General features: G+C 36.3%; 1 protein-coding gene across 5 annotated transcripts in view; it reads right to left on the bottom strand.

Annotated features, from left to right (window-relative positions):
* HECTD2 (HECT domain E3 ubiquitin protein ligase 2) overlaps positions 1-14,335 on the bottom strand; it is a 72,081-nt gene that overhangs the window by 33,673 nt on the left and 24,073 nt on the right. For all 5 annotated transcript variants that reach the window (XR_006821315.1, XR_006821316.1, XM_046027886.1 and 2 more), the window contains exons 3-5: positions 2,043-2,181; positions 1,248-1,350; positions 686-775 (exon numbers count right to left, since the gene is read on the bottom strand). Coding sequence is in view for 3 of the 5 variants with exons in the window: in XM_046027886.1 (XP_045883842.1) it covers positions 686-775; positions 1,248-1,350; positions 2,043-2,181 (332 nt within the window). In the remaining 2 variants the exon portion in view is untranslated. The remainder of the gene's footprint in view (positions 1-685; positions 776-1,247; positions 1,351-2,042; positions 2,182-14,335) is intronic.

Below are 14,335 nucleotides of genomic sequence, written 5' to 3'. Positions count from 1 at the left end.
ATTTGGCAGGGTAAATAAAGATAAATATATCAGAGTACTTCTATATACTAGTAATTAGAAAATGAAAACCACAATAGCATCAAAAAATCAAGTAGTAGTACTAAATGTAACAAGATATGTGTAAGACATTTATCCAGAAAACTACTAAGTATCACCAAGAAAAACTAAAGAAGATCTAAGTAATTGGAGGGATATACCATGCTCATGGATTAAAAAAAATGTCAACTCAAAAATTCATCTATAGCACTAGTGGTTCTCAAAATGTGGTCCCTGGACACTTGTTAGAAACACAAATGCTTGGGCTCTACCCCAGACCTACTGAATCTGAAACTCTGTATTCTAAGAAGCCCTTCCTGTGATTCTGATACATAGTAAAATTTGAGAACCACTATAGATTCAGCGCAATGCCAAAACAATCAAAAAATTTATCTCCTTTTGCTGCCTAAGTGAAGCATGATTTTATTTCAGTGAGCCATCCTAAAGGACTGGACAAAAAAGTATTTTCTGCTTAACTCTCAATTAATTAAAAAAATAAAAAATATCTAACTTTCTGAGAATTACAATTGAATTTACTATACAATTATATAATTATAAGCTGGTTATTACAATATTTGTGTGGCTGCTTTTAAAATACAAAAGAAACAAAGAATTATACTGTTTCCATCTGTTCATTAATAATACTTACAGTATTAAGTAAGGCATCATATACAGCATTCACAAATTTAGCATTAATCCCAGAATCTTCAATGGTATTAAAGGAGGCGGTGGCATCTTTCTGCAAATTCAGTTAATGATTTAAGTGTATATAACATTTAAGGACTGTTCTTAGTAATTTTGAACCATAACTATTCTTTCATAATTTCTAATATCTTTAGTAGGGTGATGAAAAAGAACTTTCAGGCAAAGTTGGTAGAAATAAAAATGAATGTATAAGAATTATTTTAATCACTTTGTTTTTTATATTTATTTGTTTTTATTATCATGTTCAACTAGCCAGCATAATCACTTTGTTTTTAAAACTGAAAGAATGGAGTCAAACATCATCATTAGTACAAATGCAAACAATCTTCAAGATATCACTTAAGTAACACTTATTTGTGAAATGTATACTTTCTGAAATTAATATATACATATGTTTGTTTAAACAGCTGCTTAAGTCAGTATCATGTAGAAGAAGAGCTAAGTTATTGTATCTTTTTAGGAAAATTTAAAACTGATAGTGAAAAATGTGTTTTATGTGTTATTACCTTAAATGCAGCATTTAGTTCAGGGAAAGAATCAAATGTTGCTAGATAAAAATCATGTACTGCTTTCCAATCTCCCGATGACTTAACTTTTTCTATATCTTCCCTAAAATGAAAACAAACATTAATTGTAGCAAATAGAAATATTATTCGGATAAAATAGCATTACTTCTTTAAAAATAAATGTCACCAAACATGTAATTTGAAATACTGAAGCTGAATATAATATGTTCCAGTTAATATAAATATAGTTTATGAACCTATAATTCTTAAACGGATCATGATATTAATTCAGCTTTTCATTTACCTGCTTTTTAAAAAAGTCATTCTTGACATGCTCCTTACAATTAACATTCTTTCCCTTACTAGCCAAACTTGAGAGATTTTGTTTACATTCTCTGTCTCTACTTTCTCATTAACACTTAGTCCTTCAAGTATTCATTTTCAGTAGTGACATAGCTTTAATGGTTTATGTGTCACATAGTAGAGGAAATCATATTTTTAAAAAAGGAAATATTTTATTATTTTATCACCATCTTTATCTCCTTTTGTCTGTTTTAATTCATATTCTCTTATTTAGTGTTTCTTTTGCTGCAACATTATCCACCCCTTACCTGTTATTTATACATTTGTTTTCACCTTGAACTTGAGACATCTAGTCTTATGTCTTCACTCTTGACCAATGCCTTATAAAGAGCCACAAGTTCAATCAATTTCTCACACAAAAATATTAAATTATATAGAGTACTGGCATGCAGATGACTGTATGTCTTCCCATAACAGCGAGCTGAAACTTACTGAAAGTCTTTCATAGTTTTGGGTTGGTTAGGAAGGACAGATTCTGGAAGAACTGGGGCCTTCATTTCAGATGGTAATGCATCTATAGAAACACGCTGTTTTTGTCTAACATCAAGGCAAATCGGTGGTAGGTCTCTCACTGTGAAGTATAAAATCATTCAATATAATTAATAGTAAAAATTTTCCAAATTATAAAATGTCAGGCTTATTCAACATGAAGAGAAAACAAGGGAATTATTTTGTATTGCATTCACCTTGAGATCATACAACAGAAAACCTACCACAGTAAAGGGCACGTACTGAAGGCTCTATTGCCACCAGCCCCTTCTAACCCCAACTTCACCCACAACATATATTGGGCCATATCTTAAATTATAAGTTATCCACAGATGTAATATAAAGTTTCTTTCTTTTCTTTCTTTCCTGATAGTTGTCTTTCAGGAAGTATTTCAGTGAGACTCAAAGTTTTTAGTGTTTATTACCTTTTTGAATATATGCAAACCATTTATTTACATCCTCTGTAATTTATTATAGTTTTAGTTTTTAAAAATCAATTTTCATGATATTTTTCTATTTTTTCCTTTTTTTTGCAAATATTTGCCAGTTTACTGTTTGCCTTTTTGTTGCATTTCATAATCTTTTAACTATAAAACAAAACAAATACAGAAAAATCTTATAAAAGGAATATATGGCTTAATGAGTTATTCTAAGATAAAGACCTCTGAAACCATTAACCAGTTGAGGAATAGACTCTTACCAAGTCCCTCCTTGCTCTGGTTACCCAGATGTTAGACCCTGCCTTTCAATTTTAATTTCTCTCAATTTTTTAGCTTTTTTCATTTCTTTTAAAATTTTAAACATTTCCTTCTTTTCATCTTCATCATCAAGTTCTCTTGAGTCATTATTTGGTATGTACGTTTGCTTTTGTGCTCCTTCTGTTTTATTTCTAAAATTTTAAAAAATATTACTAATTATTCCCTTGTAATTCCAATTTTTTCACTATATAATGTCCCTGTTTCTCTCTCCAGTAATTTCTTTAAGTCTACTTTATCTGACATTAATAATAGCCACTACTATGTATCTTTTCCCATTGTTTTACTTTCAATCTGCCTATATTATTATATTTGAGTTGAGTTTCTTGTAGATAGTATACAGTTAGGTCATTTTTTTTTTTTTAAAGATTTATTTATTTGACAGGTAGAAATTACAAGTAGGCAGAGAGGCAGGCAGAGAGAGAGGAGGAAGCAGGCTCCCAGCCAAGCAGAGAGCCCGATGCGGGGCTCGATCCCAGGACCCCGGGATCATGACCTGAGCTGAAAGCAGAGGCTTTAACCCGCTGAGCCACCCAGGCGCCCCAGTTAGGTCATATTTTTAATCTACCCTGTCAATCTTTTTTAATTGATGTATTTCAGACCATTTACATTTAATGTAATTATTGATCCATTGGGGCTGAAGTTTGTCATTTTATTTTTTGTTTTCTATTCTTTTAATTTTTCCTATCTTCTTGTGGGTTACTTGAACATTTTTTAGAATTCCATTTTGATTCATCTGCAGTGTTTCTGAAAGGTTGCTCTAAATATTATATTATATACACATAACTTATCATAGTCTACTGGTGTTGTCATTTTATCAGTTGGAGTGAAGTATAGAAGTTGTACCTTTTGTATCTCTTCACTGTTCTCAGTTTATGATTATCTTATTCTATAAGGTAAGGTGTTGTATTTCACTGGCTGGTTTTCAGAGGTTTAATTATCATATGTCTTGACATATATTTCTCTGGGTTTATCCTGTATGTGGTTTGCTCAGTTTCTTGAACCTGTAGGTTTATGTCTCTTGCTAAATACAGGAAGCTTTCAGTCATTTCTGAGTACTTTTTCAGCCTACCCTCTTTCTCTCGTCTCCAAGACACAATGACAAGGTAACCTCTTGTTACAGTCCCACAGGTCTCTGAGATAATTCAAGTTTTCTTTTGAGTCTATTTTCTGTCTATTGCTCAAACTGGGTAATTTCTATTGTACTATATTCCAGCTCATTTTTTTAAAAAAAATTAAAGATTTTATTAATTTACTTGACAGAGAGAGACACAGCGAGAGAGGGAACACAAGCAGGGGGAGGGGGAGAGGCAGTAGCAGGGTTCCCGCTGAGCAGGGAGCCCGATGTGGGGCTCGATCCCAGGACCCTGGGATCATGAACAGAGCCGAAGGCGGCCGCTTAACAACTGAGTCACCCAGCTGCTCCATATTTCAGCTCATTTATTTCTGTCTCCTCAATTCTGCTGTTGAGCCTATCCACTAGGCATTTTATTTGGCCATTGTATTTTCTCAATTATTAATACTTCCAAACCAACAGAATAGGTGAATATTTTATATATTCTCAATTCTACAATGTCAAATGTACATACGTAGAATTTAATTCTACTCTTATGTAATCAGGATATATTTTCAACTAAGTAAACATAACTATATCAATCATCAAAGTAGGAGCATAGCTATAAGGTCTTTTCTTCCTTATCTACTCTCCCCATCAAATATCTATCCTTGGATCTATCACTAACTTCAATAAACTAAGATAAATTTCATTAGTGTTAGGGTATATTTTACAGTAAGTTATCTTTCATATTAGAAGATATACAGAGATGCCAATTTCTTATAATTAACAGCAATGATTTTCAAACTTTACTGTATATCAGAAGCACCTGTAGAGCTTGTTAAAACACAGATTACTAGGCCTATCCCCAAAGTTTGTGATTCAGTGGGTCTGTGGTGGGGCCCAACAATCTGTGTATCTAACATGTTATCAGATGATGTTGATGCTGCCAGTCTGAGGGTCACACTGAGAAACATTGTTTAGTATTAGGAGAGAGCAATGGTGCTGAAAGTATAAAACATTAAATTTCTTTAATTCACCGCTATAACTGATTTTTACATCCTTTAATTAAGTATGGAAATATCCCATTTCTAGTCATTTTTACTTTAGTTACCTATTGGACAGAGGCTTCATTCATTAGCAAGTAAAATTAGATGTCTCTACAAATGATTTCTTCTTATGTTTGGAAATCTTTAAAGAAATGGGCATCTCAGCAGCAAAGAAAGAGATGATAATCTCTCTCCAACACTAGTCTTGTTACTATTGTCTTGAGGCTCCTCTACAGTCTCTCTTCCTCTTCACCAGGCTTACCCTTTCCTATCCCTTCCCACACACCTTTCCCAACCTGGCTATAAACACCCACTATTAGATACACACAGACTCATTCAAATATAAATTAACTTATTCACTCACAGAGCACATATACACATTTTTATACCCACTCATTTTTATTAATACCATGCTGAGGTGGAAGAAGAGTGAATTTTAGTTAGTAAGAGAACTGGATTTTGGCAAAGCCTGAAAGTGGGAAGATCTTATATAAGAGAAATAGTAATGCTAAGGCCAAGAGGATTATAGGGTGAGATTAGAACCAGAGGCCCAGAAAGGATTTATTTTTAGATCAAGGTAACTTGGACAGAATATTAACATACTATGTAAATGGAACTTGAGTCAGAAAGAAAGGCAGATCCTTTGCTTACATTAGTGAATGAAAGTCAAACGATAGGATGTGACATTCAGCTATTAAGAAAGGAAGAACAACAGCTCACAGCTGCTCTCATGTCCCTAAATATCAAGGCATTGTTTCCAGAGACAGACTTCCAGTCTGTTCTCACAGATGGTTATTAAAATCTAATTCAAAAGAGAAAATCAATAAACGTGGTGATGAGAGATTAATTAAATCTCAAACGGATATTATAAATAGAACAGTCAATTCTTTGTTCTAGTACATGCAGGTTTTTCTGCAGTATAGAATACCGTAAATACACTGAAAAAAGCCAAAATATATTTATCAGTGAAAACCTGTCATTTTGGTTTCATTCAGCCAATACTTGGGAACACTGTGCTAAACTGATGAGCAGTAATCATTTTCCCTTGGTTTTAATATAGTGCTGCCAATTTTAGTTGGTTGCTTAGAAACATTAAGTAAAACACTTGAAACTAGCGCAAGAAGAATAAGGGTTCTGGTGGGGGCTGGAAGTACATTGAAAAAAACTGTGAAGATCATAATACAACTATGTAGAATGGTGTGAGATTATCAGCCAAATTTGCCAGCTTACTCATTGTTTTCAAGAAGCTATCATAAGCTGACTCTGGTTGAAAACTAGTAAATGTGGTTTTCCATAACTGTAGCCACCAAAATTAAGACTGACATTTTAAATAGGCCGCATGATTAGGACACTGAAGGTTGTTCCTGGCCGTCCAGCACAGATGGCAGCAACAGCACCAAAGGTAAACAGGAGTCTCCGTGGAGGTTGGGTGTTCAGTGGGAGGACCCTGGGCCTATTCCTTGTCCCTCTACTGCTGGAAAGGAATTACTGTTTTAAAAGGTTTGCTGCTGGTGATACACTGTTGCCAAATGCTATACTCTAAGCTTCATCATGAATAATTTGTAATTAAGTAAATAACAGATAGGTAACAACAACAACAAAAAGCATCAGCCTTGGAAATAAGGGGCTTGGTCTTATTGTTGGTTCCTGTTGTTGGCTCAGTTACTAACATTCATAACTTTAGACATGTCACTGAAACTCCTTAAACCTCAATTTTGACATTATAAAATAAAAGAGGTAACCTTAGTCAGTTGTTCCCAAAGTTCCAAAGAACTTCAAGGGCCGCTTCATGGGACTGGCGCTGGTGGACGGGTTTACTCGGAGCAGCTCAGTTTTCTCTGCTTAATATAATGACACTCTAAGAAAAATTTTACTATTCAAAAAAGTATTTTGCTATGAAAATAAAAAATAAAAATAGGCTTGAAAATCACTAGTTTAATAATTTCTAACTTCCATCTCTACAACTATTTAAGAACAAAATGGATAGGACTTAAAAACCAAACAAAAAATTAAAAAAAAAAATTCCAAGAGTAAACTATATGGGGACGTCTAATAAAGAAATTGAAGCAGCATGGAAGCTCACCATGCATATATCATCTAAACACCTGATTTTAGTTATGACTTCCTGTCCTACGACAGGATAGAAGAGAAAGTTCTAAAATAAGAGTCAAAGGATCTGGATTCTCTTTCAGGATTTTACATTCACATGACGCAGTTGTTTTAAAATAAGTCCATAAATCCTTTTATATTCCTCCATGAAAAGATGGAGTCTAACTATTCTCCCTTGGAACGTGGGCCAGCCCTAGTGGATCCCCACTAATGAAAAATTGTGACAGAGTGATGTTATAGGACTAGGTCACAAAAGGCAATACAACTTCTGTATTGGGTGTCTCTTTTTGGGGTGCTCAACCTTGGAATCTAGTCATCACGCTGTGAGGAACCCAAGCAGTCCAGGAAAAGGCTAGGAGCAGGTGTTCCAGCTAGAACCTATTTAAAGTCCAAGCCTCAAGCCAGCATCAATCACCAGCATATGAATTTTTGAAAAAGCCTTCAAGGGAATCCAGTTTTGTAGAAACCAAAGCAAATAGACAAGAGCAGCCTGGAAGAGTCAGAAATCATGCAGGGAAGGGGAAAAAATGTAAAAACCTATCACTAGCCTTTCACTGGAAATACCATCTTCCAATAATTTGCCAAAATCATCAACTCATAGGGGAAGGGAGAAGGCACCCACTGTATGTTCTCTAGGCCTTTTAGAAAACTTATGCAGTCGTTCCTTTGGCCACACAAACGCCAATCTACAAGAAAGATGATATTGTCGCCATCAAGGAAATGGGCACTGTTCAAAAAGGAATGCCCCAGAGACGTTATGATGGCAAAACCAGAAGAGTCTACAGTATTACCCAGCTTGCTGTTGGCATTGTTGTAAAGAACCAAGTTAAAGGCAAGATTCTTGCCAAGAGAATTAATGTATATATTGAGCATATTAAGCACTCAAAGAGCCTAGATAGCTTCTTGAAGCTCATGAAGGAAAATGATCAGAGAGAGAAGGATGACGAAGGAAAGGTACTTGGGTCCAACTGAAGCACCATCCTGTCCCACTCAGCAAAGCACATTTTTTAAGAACCAGTGGAAAGGAACCTGAGCTGTTGGAACCCATTCCCTATGAATTCACGGCATGATAAGCATAAAACACAACAACAATACCCCCCAAAACCCTCAAGACTAAAATACATGCATACATACATAAAAATAAAACCCATCACTAATTTAGTGAGAGGGATAAAAGATAGTACAGCCAGGAAATAAGAGGGTTCTATCAATAAAGAGATATTCAGAGAGGGGAAAAAAGAATTCTTGTTCATTAAAACCATATTAGCAGAAACAAAATACTTAGTAGAAGGGTTCTGAGGAAATGCCCAAAAATATATAGCAAAAGGATAAAGAAATGGAAAACAAAAGTGAAAAAAAAAAAAAAGAAAACTAGACATTCAGAAGGTCTGGCTTTTGAATAATAGGAGATTCAGAAAGAAAGGATAAAAGAAACAGAAACCATCAATAAAAAGTTTCTAGGAAATTTCTTGAAGTTCAAGGACAAGAACTGCTGGATGAAAAGGGCCTATGAAACATGTAGCAAAAGGGCTGCAACTAGACCCACACCAAGCACAGCTCTGTACAATTTCAGAAGGTCCAAGACAAAGAGATGGTTCTACAGGCTTCCAGAGAGACAGATACCTTATACAAAGGACAGGAAGGTGAGGGCAATACTCTGCACGCACTAGAACAGAGTGGCCTAAGAGTGAGTAATTTTGATGCCTGCCATCACCAAGATCCTGACTACCTTTCTACTCTTCTTTTTAAACTGAAGATAGAAGGAACAGGTGAGCCCAGCCCAGACTGTTCTCCATACTTTGGTTTGTCTAGCCAGTGGGGTGATGAATGTTCTCCATTTATTGCTGTGCTATCTGAATCAGCTGAGGGTGCTTAGTTCACCTCACTGCTTTAACCTGGACTCCTGACAGCTGGAGAAGTCATATTTCTGCCAGACATCTAATGCGTACATAGTCCAACAAATCACAGCTCTGTCAGATATGCCAATAGTTGTCCTTTGTTTCCCAGGACTCACTCATGACCTTGGCTCACTGACTTCCCCAGAAAGAACTCATACATTCTTGCGAAAGCTGAAGGCAGATCTGATTCAGAGACTCTGTTCAGACCATCATCTTTTCACCTAATTGTGGCACTGTCCCTTACACATCCAAGGTTTGTGTTTGCCATTCTGTTTTTCAAAACTAGGCAGTATGTGTGTGTGTATAATTACACATATAATTCAAGCAGTATATTGTTTATAGGAACATATAAAGACAACAAAACTAATATTTTTTAAAAATCAAAGGAAAGGAGTTACCTCTGGACAGAAAGGGCAATGCAACTGGGTGGGTTCACAGGAGCTTATAATGTTCTTTTTCTTAATTTTAGCACCAAGTTCTTGTGCTTTCCATTTATTATTACTAAAACCATATATTACTGTTGATTATATTCCATATATGAGATGTGTCAAATTTTTAAAAATTTGTGCAGTTACCATGAAATAAGAGTAATAGAAACTCTTGCTCATCACAGCTTAGCTGCCTATAATATTATCACTCACATTTACTGAATTTCATAAGGCACGAAACTGAATGTTTTTAAATGCTTTTTTTCATTTATCCTTACAACCCCATGAGGCAGCTTCTTTATTATGCTATTTTACAGATGGAAAAAACAAGCACAGAGAAGTTAAATAACTTTTCCAGGATCATAAGTTATGGAGCCAGGACTCAAACCCATCTGGATAAGTTACAACACCCATGTTTTTTCTACTATCGAATAATGCCAAACCTTCTACCATGTATAAAGACAAGTAGCAAAACTGAATCCTAAATTTACATGGAAGTAGGACCTGGTAAATTATGAAATGTCAAAACAAAACTCAACAAGGATCAAACAAAATCAACAGGTTTGAAAATAAACACTTTAAATCATAAAACTTTGGTGTAGAGGATATTTTATAACATATAATGCCCCAATTCCTCATTCTATAAATGAGCAAATGAAGGCTCATGAGGGTTAAGTGTAATGTCTAAGGTCACAATGACACTTGCTGGTGGTAATTAACTCAAATGTTCAGTTCTTATTTAATATCATAATTTACAGTGTGTGGGTGCCAGGCAGGAAATAAATGAGCTACAAACTGAAGGATGCCTCACTACGTCGGTAGTGGCAGTAACTGAAACAAGGAGACCAGAGTGGATTAGTCATAACAGGTGGTGTTTACATCATTGTCTATAGGGCGACTTTTCTGAACATTTGGCAAAAAATAAAATAGAAAGTGGGAGAGAGAAAGGAAGAAAGAGGAGGAAAAAACTCTGACTCACAGGACTTTAGCTACCAGAGCTAAATATATTGTGACATATTCATTAGTTTTGGGAGATGTACTTTTTACTAAGTTCAGTGATGTTTATGTTTGTAAAACTGCAACAAAAACACAGGTGAAATGTTCTTTTATGGGTCGAGTTCTAAAAATATTCAAAAGTCCTTTTTCCAGAAGGTTACCTCTAGTGGAACAGATGCCTTATACTGGAGATTTTATTACAGAGGTGGGTCTGACATTCCAGGAGAGAAAACTGACCAGAAATCCAGAAAAACTGTCTCCCATACATTTCCTCATTCAGCAAACTATTTCCTGAGTAAAGACTCTATGTACCATAGAGGCTGGATCCTGGAGATACACAAATGAATTAAAAATTCAAGGAGAATGTAGATGCATTTACTCTCAGACCCAACAATCCCACTTCCAGGAATATCTCAGAAACACAAAAAGACATATGTACAGATTCATTCACTGTGGCATTGTTTAGTAAAAGAATGGACATAATTCATTTCTTTTCATAGGATCTTTATTAAGTAATTTATAATACACCCTATGAGTGGAGTATAATTATAAAAAAGAATAAGGGAGCTCTTTATGTACTGATATAGAAAAATATCCAGGGTACACTAAAAACAAGGTGCTGGACAATGTATATGCAGTTACCCTTTCTTTAAGAAGAAATAGGAAATGAGAACGTATGTACATTTATTTTTGCTTTCCTCTGGATAAAGAAACACAAGAAAGAATATAGTAAGACGGCAAGGAAGACTATAAAAATGAGACATCTGAAATATACTATTTTTATAGTTTTGATTCTTTGAGACACACAAATGTTACCTATTCAAAAAATTAACTTCAATATAAAAAATAAAAAGAAGAGGGGCGCCTGGGTGGCTCAGTGGGTTAATGCCTCTGCCTTCAGCTCAGGTCATGATCTCAGGGTCCTGGGATCGAGCCCCGCATCGGAGACTCTGCTCAGCAGGGAGCCTGCTTCCACCTCTCTCTCTGCCTGCCTCTCTGCCTACTTGTCATCTTTGCCTGTCAAATAAATAAATCTTTTAAAAAAATAAATAAAAAGAAGAGCGCTTGCCCTCTTTAAAACAGAAGCTTAAGAATTTACTCCAGACTAGTAAAGAGACAGATAAGTGAACAAATAAATGCAGCAGGGTACTCTAAGTTCTCGGTAGATATTCTTCTCCTGCTGGCACAGTTAGGAAAGTCAAGTCCAAGGTACTCACTCTGACTCAGAGAAGGATTTTGGAGATTTTGTCTAAAATCAGTTCATTCTCCACAGAAACCTGGAGATGGGGTCATTTGAGGCTTTGGAGATACTTCTTCTAGGGTAAGATTCCTAAAGCAGCTATTTCAAGTCTTTTTCTCTCCCCAGATGGCAAGTCCTGCGCTGGGTTTCTTCTAACAGCTTGTTTCTCTGTCTGCCTCTAAAGTTGCTCTTGGAGGAACTGTGAAAACTCTGTGGTATTTCACCTGTGTAGAAATCACAGGACACCACCACACACCGATCCAATCACCCATTTGAGCTAAAGACCACTTTGTTTTTCCATGAGCTATTTCAGAGTGGCAAAGATCATGGGACATATTTCTCCAGAATTAGGCAGAAAACTGCAGGGCTCACTATGTCCTATCAGGGCTCTTCTAGAGTAAACTCATGAAAGGCACTGAGCTGGGAGAGAAACAGTGCCCTCGAGATAAACCTCAGAGTTCCTGTCTACTCTTTTCTGAATTACCAAGAGTGCAAAGACATTATACAAGAGATGGGGAGAAACTGCTTTATCTCTTTTAAAGCTGTTCTGTGCTGTTTAAAGATGTTTTAAAGAAGTCTGACGGGGGCATAATCACTTTAGAAAGAATATACAAAAGAGTAAGAGAGAACGTAGTGCTAATCCCCCCTCCATCATTACTTACCATTTATATTGTTTCTCTGAAGATGTATTATCCTTAACAGCTGTTGTAGTAGGTAAAACTCCTACACTTCTCTGATCTCCAAAAGGACAGCCAACTCAACAGGCAGACCTAGTCATGTGATCTACAGGGAGGAAAGGCATCCCTCAGCTGTTAGGTAAACCCACGCTGGGCTTTTGCAGCTTCTCTAATACCACTTAAAGATCAGATGGGAAGACAAGCTGTTAGAGAATACCCAGCATAGGTCCTGCTACCAGAGAAGAGGGAGGAAACTGTAATAACTGCCAAGAATGATGCATCTTTGAGGAAACAATCTTACTGGCAAGTAAAAGAGGCTTCCTGAAAGATCAAGGAATTATAAACATGCTTACATTGGAAAGACTTAGTCTAACTTCCCATTCAATAAAGGAATTCTTTATGCAGCATCCCTGAGATCGGAACTCCAAGTCGCACTTGAATCCAGGGGACATCCAGACAGAACAGCTAGGAGAAGTCAGCACTAAGAGTTCCAATAAAGGAAAAGAAGTGTGCTAAGAGGGCTATTCCTCTAGAGTGGTGTATACAAATACTCCAAGTTCAGGTTGGGGCTGAGTCTAGATTCCATAAGATTGACACAGATGAGAGGGAAACAGACAAGTGGTGGGGACTCATTCAGAATCAACACATCTACCTAATAGGAGGCCGGTAAGTTGTGAGCAAAGAAGTTGGTTCAGACATCAGGATTTCAGTATAGACAAAATGGAATAAAGGAATCAGTGAGGAAGCAAAGGCTATTGAATCTGAACAAACAGTCCAAACAAAAAAGGTTAGAGCTATTCATGACTTTCTTTTTGACTATCATTCTCCATAGGAGTCATTTCAATGTTCTTAAGATTCTTAACACTGTTGTGGGCTGAACTGTGTCTGTGAAATAGATATGTTTGAAGATATTTTGAAGTCCTAACTCCTATGACCTGTGAATGTGACCTTATTTGGCAATTTGTAGATGCAAACAAATTAAGAAGAAGACATACTGGATTAGGGTAGGTCCTAATTCAATGACTGGTATCCTTACAAAAAAAGGGAAACTTGGACACAGAAAGACATACAGGAGAAAATGCCACGTGAAAGGAGAGGCAAAGATTGGAGAGACACATCTACAAGCCAAGGGACAGCAAGGATTGCTGGTAATTACCAGAGGCTAGGACAGAGGCATGGAACAGATTTTGAGAACCTTCAAAAGGAACCAATTCTACCAATGCCTGAATTTCAGATCTCTAGCCTCAGGAACCATGAGAGAAAAAATTCTGTTGTTTTAAGCTATCAAGTTTGTGTTCTATGTTACAGCAGCAGGAAGAAACTGATACACCCTTTAAGGAAATTAGTGAATTCAAGGCGAGAAGAACGGAGTTTTCTACTTCCATTTCCTCTTCCTACTTCCTCTCTTCCCTCAATTCTGTAGTGTGAGTAATGAGAGCTCTTGTAACCTTGCTGGTGCTGACATCCCAACCCCTACGCTTTGCATTTTTCTTTGATCCTACCCTTATACCACTTCTCTATTCTACTAGTTCATTTTATTATTCTATTTTCCTACTGCAGCTTTAGTCTCTCCCTCTGTATGAGATCCTTTCCTTGACTACACTGCTCTGCAAGACCCTGCTTTTCTTTCAGTACAAGCTAAGTTTCAGTTCAATCTGGGCAGTCTACATTGCCCCTATAGCCTTGCTATTAATCTGCCTCTTAACTTTCTACAGTTTGAATCCTCCTCACACCATCCTACTGAAACTGTTCTCTTAAAAGTCATCAATAAACACATTAAAAAACAAATCTTTTGTTTTGTTGTCTCAGTGCTTACTCTTCTTGTTCTCACTTAGCAATGACACTGTATCATCTTCTTTAAATTTTCTTTTCCCTTGATTTCCCCCCCCCCCCCTTTTTAAGATTTATTTATTTTAGAGAAGGAGAGAGAATGCATGCATGCAAGCTGGGGGATAGACAGAGGGAGAGAATCTCAAGTAGACTCCCCACTGAACCTGGAGCCTGATGCAGGGCTCCACATGGGGCTTGAT

The sequence above is a fragment of the Meles meles genome, chromosome 13 (genome assembly GCF_922984935.1).
Source record: "Meles meles chromosome 13, mMelMel3.1 paternal haplotype, whole genome shotgun sequence".
Classification (NCBI taxonomy): Eukaryota; Metazoa; Chordata; class Mammalia; order Carnivora; family Mustelidae; genus Meles; species Meles meles.
This window is presented reverse-complemented; position numbering and strand designations above follow the sequence as displayed.